The sequence below is a fragment of the Pempheris klunzingeri genome, chromosome 19, assembly GCF_042242105.1.
Source record: "Pempheris klunzingeri isolate RE-2024b chromosome 19, fPemKlu1.hap1, whole genome shotgun sequence".
NCBI classification, from domain to species: domain Eukaryota; kingdom Metazoa; phylum Chordata; class Actinopteri; order Acropomatiformes; family Pempheridae; genus Pempheris; species Pempheris klunzingeri.
Window position 1 is genome coordinate 22,608,161 of NC_092030.1, and position 11,266 is coordinate 22,619,426.

Consider the following 11,266-nt stretch of genomic DNA (forward strand, 5'->3'; position numbering starts at 1 on the left):
GTGATATTCTGGATTAGTGTTTTGTTCCGTGTTCCCCATAATAATCAAGTCCTCCACGTTAAACCGAGACAAGGCAGCCTTTATTTTGACATCCCTACCGGAGGTTCCGTCGGTGTGGCTTCCGTTAGCTTGACGCCGGTCAGCGGTGACAACAGAGGCACCGATTCCTCTGGAAGTACCGGTCATATTCGGCATTTTCCAGCCCGTAAACCGGCTAAAATGAGAGATAACCGGATTTAACGGAGATGAACGGACCTGCGGGGCGTCACAAAGGTAAAATTAACCGTCAGATGTCCCGGTTCGTCTCGGTTTAACAGCTTGTCCCCCCCAGTAAAGCCTGCTAACGGCAGCTAGCCGCTGCTAACTCGATCACTTTCCCTTTATTTGCCCGAATCCTGTTTCACCCCCTCCGACCCGCAACATTCCTGCAACATTCCCGCCTTCCTCGAGTGTGATACGTCACATTAAATCCCGCCGTGACAACATTAAACTGTCAGATTTCCCGTTAATCAGCTGACGGCGGAAACCAGCAGGCTCAGATTCACCGGAATATTTCTGGGATTTTAGGACAAATCTCGCGAGAGGAGCTCTGCCGTGATCTTCATTTAGTTTTTACTTTTGTCTGCTTAATGAACGTGGAATCACGTGATCAGCACAGGTATAAATAGGTGTCCTGATGCTGGACGACTTTTATTATCAACTATTTCGTCACTTTTCAGACGCAATTAAAAGGATTTAAATTAACAGTTTGAGTTTTTGAGTAGCGTGTTGTACATACATACATGTACATACATACATGTACATACATACATGTACATACATACATACATGTACATACACATGTACATACACATGTACATGTACATGTACATGTGTATGTACATGTACATGTACGTACATGTACATACATGTACATACATACATGTACATACATACATGTACATACACATGTACATGTGTATGTACATGTACATGTACGTACATGTACATACATACATACGTGTACATGTACATACATGTACATACACATGTATGTACATGTATGTACACACATTTAGTGATGTCACAGTCTGTTCACTGCCCCCCCCCTCTCTCTCTCCCCCAGTCGTGGCCATGCTCACTCGCCCACTGACATTGACTGAAAGTGACGACAGGGGGCGGGGCCTGGCCGCCTTGACTCCACCTCCTGTTCTCCCATTGGCTGACGAGGCTGGTGATGATGACATCACACAGAGAGGTCTGAGTCCTTCATCTTTGATTGATTAACCTGATTGATTAGATTGGTCTGACTGCTGTTTTTCCTTCTTCAGGAGTTTTTTCTCCTCCTGTGCCACCTTGGAGCACCTCCTCCTCCTCCTCCTCCTCCTCCTCACCTTCCTCTCCTCCTCCTCCTCCTCCCTCTTCCTCTTCTGCTCCTCTAACTCCTCTCTCCTTCCTCTCCTCTCCTTCATTGATCACTCTTTCTTCTAAGTCTCCTCCTCCTCTTCCCTCTTCTTCTTCTGCCCCTCCTGTCTCCATCCTTCCTGCTCCCTTTGTTTCTCCTCCGCCTTTCTCCCGTTTTTCTCCTCTTCCCTCCTCTTCTCCTCTCCCTCCATCCCTCCGTCCATCGCCTCCTTCATTCTCTCTCCATCCCGTCTGTACCCCTCCTCCTCCTACCCATGATCCTCTTCCTTTTTCTTCTGCTCCTTCTCCTCCTCCTCCTCCTCTGCTTTATCACCACTCTTCTTCTCTCTTTCCTCCTCCTCCTCCCCCTGTCTTCTTTACTCCTTGTACTCCTTATACTTCTTCCATTTCTTCTCCTCTTTCCTCATCCTCTCCCCCTGATTCTGCATCCCTCCTTTCTCCTCTTCCTCCACCTTCTGCCGCTCCTCCTCCTGTACCTCCTTCTCCCTGTCCTTCTTCACCTCCTCCTCCTCCTGCTGCTGCATCTCATTTACCTCCGCCTGTAGCTCCTCCTCTTCCTCCTTATCCTACACCTCCTCCTCCCTGCTGCCCCTGCTCCTCCCTCCTGCCTCGTCTCCTCTCAGCTCACCGGTTGGAGGTGCGGCGCCTCCTGCGAGGAGCTCTGGCGTCCCTCAGCCGTCGCCTGGACTCTCTGGAGAGGAGTAGCAGGAGGAAGAGGATGAAGAAGACGAAGCAGAGAGGAGAAGAAGGAGAAGGAGCAGCCTGTCCTCCTGGTGAGTTCTGTCCGTCTCCTGCTCCTCCTCCTCCTCCTCCTCCTCCACAAACTAAACTCATCTGTTTTCTTTCTCCTCCCTCAGGGTTGGCTGCCTTCAGCCCCGCCTCCTCCTGTAGCCCCGCCCACACCCCACCTGTTTCCTCCTCATCATCCTCATTAGATGGCGAGGACTCAACCACACACCCCCTCTCCTCTGCTCTGAGCCAGCAGAGGAGGAGGAGGAGGAGCAGAGGGGGGGAAGGGGAGGGGATGGGGAGGAAGAGGAGGAGGAAGAACCACAGAGCAAGAGAGAAAAATGTTTCTCCAGAGAGGAGAGAAGATGAAGAGGAGGAGGAGGATGCTGGGAGGTTTGTGGGCCGGATGGTGGTGTCATTCAGAGGAGCAGGAGGAGCAGAGGAGGAGGCGCCCATCACTCTGCACAACTTCAACCACAGGAAGCACAGAAGAGGAGAGGGAGGAGCAGCCGGCCAATCAGAGAAGGCCCTCACTGTCGTTAGGCAGAACGGGTACAGGTGAGAGAATCAACTTCCACACGTGTCACAACTAGACAGCGTCATGGTTCAGGTGTGTTCTTCAGTCACACCTCTGAACTGAACACTTCTTAATTAAATCTTCAATAAAATATAATATATAAAATTATTTTTTCTCCTTCCAGCTCCACTCCCCAGAATGCTTTGCACCTGCTGCAGCTGACGCAGGGCGAGCTGACCTGCAGCCAATCAGAAGTCCTCAGTGTCTCTTCAGGCCAATGGCGTTTCTCTGACTTCCCCCCTCCCGTGGCCGTCTCCTCCAATCACAGCGCTTTCCGTCTGTGTCTCTCCTCCTCCTCCTTCTTTAGCCCCGCCCCCATGCTGCGGTTGTCAGCAGTTTCCATGAAAACGATGTCAGAGTCATTGAGGGGCGGAGCCTGCGGGGGTTCCCTACGGCCCCTGAAGGACTGGACGGCCCCGCCCAGTCTGAGCAGCGACCACTGGTTGGTCGGCTCATTAACCACGTTCTCATTAATATTCATAATCGTTATTGTTACAAACTCTGGTGATGAACACTGGTCATGTGCTGTCAGCTCCTCTGATATATTGATACTTAAGAGTTCATATATATTCATATACATTGAGTTGTATTGATGTGAACATAAATGACATTTTTAAAATGTTTTTAATTGTCTTTACAGTTACATACGAACGCTGACTCCAAGGTAATTTAAAGTAGTGACGACTCATTCGTTGTTTTAGTTTTTATTTCGATTCGTCTTTTTGTCGTCTGTTGTGTAGCTGAATGTTTTTAATTCTCATATTGATAATGGACTGAATATTATCCAAAGAAAATCATTTCTATGTTGCAGCCCAACCTTTTCCGCCCGACGACAGCTGAAGCCGCGGGCCAATCACAGCTCACGGAGCCTCCACCTCCCCCGGCGACGGGCCCTGCCCCTCCCCCCATGTTCAGCCAATGGACTGTCTGCTCCACTCGCCACCGGCCAATCAGCGGCAGGCTCGGACTTCCTCAGCACAAATGGAGAGGTGAAGGGTCTGGTTTTTTTTACTTTTGCTGTTTTAACAAATGTTTATGGAATTTCATTTTTTATTTTTTAATTTTAATCATTTTCCAGTAAATTTTCCTCATACTGCTGATGGAGCTCAGTCTACACCCGTTTTTTAAAAATGTCTTTCTGTTGTTTATATTTTTCTTGTCAGCGTGGTAAACGTGTGTCACAGATACGAATCCGCCGGGCGTCACCACGGGAAACGCTGCTCACACCAATGGGACTGCCAAAGGTCAAAAGGTCAGGAGGGGGGATAAAAGGTAGAAAAAGAGGGTCAAAAATCACTGAAAATATAAAAACAGAACAAATGTTTTTTCAGGTTGAAGAAGAAAGAGTTCAGTCTGGAGGAGATTTACACCAACAAAAACTACAAGTCCCCCTCCACCAACAGGTAAACACTACAAGTCCCCCTCCACCAACAGGTAAACACTACAAGTCCCCCTCCACTACGAGGTAAAAACTACAAGTCCCCCTCCACTATGAGGTAAAAACTACAAGTCCCCCTCCACTATGAGGTAAAAACTACAAGTCCCCCTCCACTATGAGGTAAAAACTACAAGTCCCCCTCCACTATGAGGTAAAAACTACAAGTCCCCCTCCACTATGAGGTAAACACTACAAGTCCCCCTCCACTACGAGGTAAAAACTACAAGTCCCCCTCCACTATGAGGTAAAAACTACAAGTCCCAGATTTATCAAAGGATATGAATTCCCATTTGAGAGTCGACAAAACAGTAAAAACTACAAATCCCTTATCAAGAACACAGACATAAACTTTGTAAATCTGCCGTCCAAAATACATCTCCCAGCATTCTTTTCTGTCATCCTGCAGGAGTCTGGAAACTATCTTTGAGGAACCTCGGGAGAAGGATGGAGCACTGCTCCTGACAGGCCAGCAGAGGAGGCGCAGGCTTCTCCTCTTTCCTGACTTCACTCAGCCCAGGAAGAGGAAGAGGCCACAAGGTACACTGGGAAATGTAGTTCACTGAGGGGACACAGCAAGTGGGGAGTTTACTTTGTTACTATTGTTTTTGTTGTCTAGCGTTCATCTTAAATGGCCCTCCGTCCTGATCGTTGTTCAGATTTTCACCAGATGAGGAAATATGATCACTGTTATCACTATTATCACTCTTTATTATCACTATTATCACTATCTTCATTATCACTATTATCACTCTTTATTATCACTATCTTTATTGTCACTATCTTTATTACCACTATCTTTATTATCACTATTATCACTCTTTATTATCACTATTATCACTATCTTTATTACCACTATTATCACTCTTTATTATCACTATCTTTATTACCACTATCTTTATTATCACTATTATCACTCTTTATTATCACTATTATCACTCTTTATTATCACTATCTTTATTATCACTATTATCACTATCTTTATTATCACTATTATCACTCTTTATTATCACTATCTTTATTATCACTATTGTCACTCTTTATTATCACTATCTTTATCACCTCTATTATCACTATCTTTATTATCACTATTATCACTATCTTTATTATCACTATCTTTATTATCACTATTATCGCTATCTTTATTACCACTATCTTTATTATCACTATCTTTATCACTATCATCACTATCTTTATTACCACTATCTTTATTATCACTATCTTTATCACTATTATCACTATCTTTATCACCACTATTATCACTCTTTATTATCACTATCATCACTATCTTTATCGTCACTATCTTTATTATCACTATTATCACTCTTTATCATCATTATTATCACTATCATCACTATTATCACTATCATCACTATCTTTATCGTCACTATCTTTATTGTCACTATTATCACTCTTTATCATCACTATTATCACTATCATCACTATCTTTATTATCACTCTTTATTACCACTATCATCACTATCTTTATCGTCACTATCTTTATTATCACTATTATCACTCTTTATCATCATTATTATCACTATCATCACTATTATCACTATCATCACTATCTTTATCATCACTATCTTTATTACCACTATTATCACTATCTTTATCATCACTATCATCACTATCTTTATTATCACTATCTTTATTACCACTATCTTTATCATCACTATCTTTATCATCACTATCTTTATTATCACTATCATCACTATCTTTATTACCACTATTACCACTATCTTTATTACCACTATCATCACTATCTTTATTATCACTATCATCACTATCTTTATTATCACTATCATCACTATCTTTATTACCACTATTACCACTATCTTTATTATCACTATCATCACTATCTTTATTACCACTATTACCACTATCTTTATTATCACTATCATCACTATCTTTATTACCACTGTCATCACTATCTTTATTACCACTGTCATCACTATCTTTATTATCACTATCATCACTATCTTTATCATCACTATCTTTATTATCACTATCATCACTATCTTTATTACCACTATTACCACTATCTTTATTATCACTATCATCACTATCTTTATTACCACTATCATCACTATCTTTATCATCACTATCTTTATCATCACTATCTTTATTATCACTATCTTTATTATCACTATCATCACTATCTTTATCATCACTATCATTATCATCACTATCATCACTATCTTTATCATCACTATCTTTATTACCACTATCTTTATTATCACTATCATCACTATCTTTATCATCACTATCTTTATTATCACTATCATTATTACCACTATTACCACTATCTTTATTATCACTATCATCACTATCTTTATCATCACTATCATTATTATCACTATCATTATTATCACTATCATAACTATCTTTATTACCACTATCATCACTATCTTTATCATCACTATCTTTATCATCACTATCATTATTATCACTATCTTTATCATCACAATCTTTATCATCACTATCATTATTATCACTATCATCACTATCTTTATCATCACTATCTTAATTACCACTATTATCACTATCTTTATTACCACTATCATCACTATCTTTATTATCACTATCATCACTATCTTTATTACCACTATCATCACTATCTTTATTACCACTATCATCACTATCTTAATTACCACTATCATCACTATCTTTATTACCACTATCATCACTATCTTAATTACCACTATCATCACTATCTTAATTACCACTATCATCACTATCTTTATTACCACTATCATCACTATCTTAATTATCACTATCATCACTATCTTTATTATCACTATCATCACTATCTTAATTATCACTATCATCACTATCTTTATTATCACTATCATCACTATCTTAATTACCACTATTATCACTATCTTTATTACCACTATCATCACTATCTTTATTATCACTATCATCACTATCTTAATTATCACTATCATCACTATCTTTATTACCACTATCATCACTATCTTAATTATCACTATCATCACTATCTTAATTATCACTATCATCACTATCTTTATTACCACTATCATCACTATCTTAATTATCACTATCATCACTATCTTTATTACCACTATCATCACTATCTTAATTACCACTATCATCACTATCTTAATTACCACTATCATCACTATCTTTATTACCACTATCATCACTATCTTAATTATCACTATCATCACTATCTTTATTACCACTATCATCACTATCTTAATTATCACTATCATCACTATCTTAATTATCACTATCATCACTATCTTTATTACCACTATCATCACTATCTTAATTATCACTATCATCACTATCTTTATCATCACTGTCATTATTATCACTATCTTTATCATCACAATCTTTATCATCACTATCATTATTATCACTATCATCACTATCTTTATCATCACTATCTTAATTACCACTATTATCACTATCTTTATTACCACTATCATCACTATCTTTATTATCACTATCATCACTATCTTTATTACCACTATCATCACTATCTTTATTACCACTATCATCACTATCTTAATTACCACTATCATCACTATCTTTATTACCACTATCATCACTATCTTAATTACCACTATCATCACTATCTTAATTACCACTATCATCACTATCTTTATTATCACTATCATCACTATCTTTATTATCACTATCATCACTATCTTTATTATCACTATCATCACTATCTTTATTATCACTATCATCACTATCTTAATTACCACTGTCATCACTATCTTTATTACCACTGTCATCACTATCTTTATTACCACTGTCATCACTATCTTTATTATCACTATCATCACTATCTTTATCATCACTAACTGTCAAACTGTGTTTTCATGTGAAAGACTAGAACTTTTATAAAACACTTTGAAAGTCTTATTTTCTACATCTGTGTCAGGGGCAGGACTTCCCGTTGCCACGGTACCAAGGAAACGGGCGGCAGCTCGGCGACAGTGCAATGGCAACGGCCCGGGGGATGACGAGTCAGACCTGGACGTGATGCTGGTGGAGCGACTGAGCGCGCTTGAAGACTTCCTGACACGGCAGGGTCTGGACGTGTGAGCGGTGACATCACTTCCTGTCTGCTGACTAAAGGCCAAATAAACAGAGCTGCTAGCATACCCGCTATTGCTGTGTTACCATGGTAACGCCATCAGCAAGGTGGTGTGATGGAGCGGGTTTTTTTCTCCTTTGCAGTGTACTTGATGTTTGTTCTTGATTTTTTTACAGTGTAGGCTGTGAAAGAGGTGACTTTACAGAAATGTTTAATATTTTTAATAGTTGTTGTTTTTTTACAGTGTGGATCATGTGACCTGTCAGGGGGCCACGCCCACCACAGGGCTCAGGTGGCTTTATTTTAAATTCTTATTTTTGTTTAGTAAAATATAAAAAGACTTCAACTCACTGTAGTGCAGCTGCAGTACTGTGTAGTACTGCAGAGCAGAGAGTACTTGGAGTTTTCAAAGTGTAATATATATTTCTGATAAAAATGTGTCTATTTTTGGGACAAATAAAGTATGTTTCTGCTCTCTGAATGTGCCCCTTTATTATTGATTGTCTAATCAAAAACTGTGATCAACTGACCTCACTTCTGTTCCTGGAAAGAACTTCCTGTGTGTAATATCTGAAGTCATCCTCATGATGAAGCTGCTAAACATAAACATACATTAAACAACATGATATTTATTTCTAAAGAGCAAGCTGTAAAACAGGCTGCACACAGCCAACACACATCAACAGGTTTATTTCTCTGTGACAGGGTTACTGTGGAAACAGCAACAGCTAAAATAATTTCAAAGATAACTATACAACCATCAGCAATAGAAACAATAATAACAGCAAGCGTGAAAATGAAATAACCCTGAACGTGTTCAATGTAAACCCTCAGTCTGACCTCGCAGGCGGCTGTTTGTTATCAGCCAATCACAGAGACGGAAGGCTTGCCTGACAAATTACGTGGTGGGAGAAAAACATTGTGACGCATGACGTCCTTACGTCACTTCCACAAACAACATGGCGGCGGCCCTGCGGAGGGTGTTCAGCGGAGTGACTTGGAGGTATTTAACTTTATTTCCTTTCACTCAGGAGAAACCTTAAAGTTAGCAACTTCACGTGAGTCAGTCACGTGTTTAGGCCGCGCGGCTGAAACGTGGGTGGCGTATTTGTGGCGTTTGTGACGCTGTGTGTGGTGACCTGTGGTTCACCAGAGTCCGTTCAAAGTTTCTATTAAATTAACATCTGATCGGTGGACTGACTGTGACGTCAGACAGGTGATAAAATGTGTGATGAACAAACGTGTAATGACGTCTCAACAATCATTGATCAGAAAGAAACAGAGAAAGGAAAAAGGAAAGGAACGGAAGAGTTTCTACTCACATCCAGTTTGGGGCCAGGCCACCAATCAGAGGAGGGTCCTGCCAAAACCTGACCAATCAGAGGAGGGTCCTGCCAAAACCTGACCAATCAGAGGAGGGTCCTGCCAAAACCTGACCAATCAGAGGAGGGTGGTGCCTAAACCCGACCAATCAGAGGAGGGTCCTGCCAAAACCTGACCAATCAGAGGAGGGTGGTGCCTAAACCCGACCAATCAGAGGAGGGTGGTGCCTAAACCTGACCAATCAGAGGAGGGTGGTGCCTAAACCCGACCAATCAGAGGAGGGTGGTGCCAAAACCTGACCAATCAGAGGAGGGTGGTGCCAAAACCTGACCAATCAGAGGAGGGTCCTGCCAAAACCCGACCAATCAGAGGAGGGTCCTGCCAAAACCCGACCAATCAGAGGAGGGTCCTGCCAAAACCCGACCAATCAGAGGAGGGTCCTGCCAAAACCCGACCAATCAGAGGAGGGTCCTGCCTAAACCCGACCAATCAGAGGAGGGTCCTGCCAAAACCCGACCAATCAGAGGAGGGTGGTGCCTAAACCCGACCAATCAGAGGAGGGTCCTGCCAAAACCCGACCAATCAGAGGAGGGTCCTGCCTAAACCCGACCAATCAGAGGAGGGTCCTGCCAAAACCCGACCAATCAGAGGAGGGTGGTGCCTAAACCTGACCAATCAGAGGAGGGTCCTGCCAAAACCCGACCAATCAGAGGAGGGTCCTGCCAAAACCCGACCAATCAGAGGAGGGTGGTGCCTAAACCTGACCAATCAGAGGAGGGTGGTGCCTAAACCTGACCAATCAGAGGAGGGTGGTGCCTAAACCTGACCAATCAGAGGAGGGTGGTGCCTAAACCTGACCAATCAGAGGAGGGTGGTGCCTAAACCTGACCAATCAGAGGAGGGTCCTGCCAAAACCTGACCAATCAGAAGAGGGTAGCGCTTAAAACCGACCAATCAGAGGAGGGTCCTGCCAAAACCTGACCAATCAGAGGCAGAATAAACATGTCTTTCCTCACCATCCTCTCATCAGCCAATGGATGTGCGTCTGTCCGAGGCTACAGCCTGTCCGTCCTTGGGAGCTGGATCTCTCCTTCACTGTGGTGCTCCCGGAGGTTTCTCTTTTCCCACTGGGTTTTTTGAGTTTTTCCTTCCCGAAGAAGGAGGGTCATAAAGGGCAGGTGATGCCTCGGACTGATCCACCGGACTGATCCATCGGACTGATCGACTGCTGGACTCTTTATTAGATTGTTTGTTCGCTTACACTTGTTTACTTCAGTGAACTCTGTAAAGCACTGTGAGACACTCTGTTGTGATATTGGGCTATACAAAGAAATTGAATTGGTTTGAAAACCAAGATGGCCAAATTGTCAAACTGGAGCGGCCCACACACCAGCCTGTGACGTCACCTTGGCGCTGCCCCCCGCTGTCAGTCATCAGGGGTCCCAGCCAATCACAGAGCGATTCAGTTCATCTGAACCTTCATTGTTTTAACTGGTGAACTTTGTGTTTTCAGAGTTTCTTCACTGAGCCGCAGCCAGCAGAGACTCCTGAGCACCGGTCAGTCCGCACCCCAAACTCCTCCTCCTGAACCTCCTCAGTCGAACCAGTAGGGTTCTTTGTCAGATCTTTTAGGCCACTCAGCTCTCTCTCTCTCTTCAGGTCATGGCTTCCTGCCCCGCCCCCGGCCCCTCCCCCTGCTCATAGTGACAGGTGGTGGTTACCT

General features: G+C 42.5%; 1 protein-coding gene across 1 annotated transcript; it reads left to right on the forward strand.

Moving 5' to 3' along the window:
- The first annotated feature begins 125 nt into the window (after positions 1 to 125).
- Positions 126 to 8,687, forward strand: LOC139219277 (uncharacterized). The gene is made up of 11 exons (XM_070851088.1): positions 126 to 273; positions 1,106 to 1,237; positions 1,311 to 2,177; positions 2,262 to 2,691; positions 2,835 to 3,152; positions 3,351 to 3,374; positions 3,522 to 3,699; positions 3,874 to 3,962; positions 4,042 to 4,113; positions 4,555 to 4,685; positions 8,065 to 8,687. Exons 1-11 carry the CDS (start codon positions 246 to 248, stop codon positions 8,226 to 8,228), a joined length of 2,433 nt encoding a protein of 810 aa, XP_070707189.1. The 5' UTR covers positions 126 to 245; the 3' UTR covers positions 8,229 to 8,687.
- The last annotated feature ends 2,579 nt before the right edge of the window (positions 8,688 to 11,266 follow it).

What these genes read in the sequence shown, in the direction of transcription:
- LOC139219277 (XM_070851088.1), top strand. Translation starts at nt 246, where the DNA reads ATGAACGGACCTGCGGGGCGTCACAAAG. An exon ending in AGGAGCAGCCTGTCCTCCTG is followed by an intron (nt 2,178 to 2,261) that starts GTGAGTTCTGTC and finishes CTCCTCCCTCAG; the next exon opens with GGTTGGCTGCCTTCAGCCCC. An exon ending in TCCTCAGCACAAATGGAGAG is followed by an intron (nt 3,700 to 3,873) that starts GTGAAGGGTCTG and finishes TTTTCTTGTCAG; the next exon opens with CGTGGTAAACGTGTGTCACA.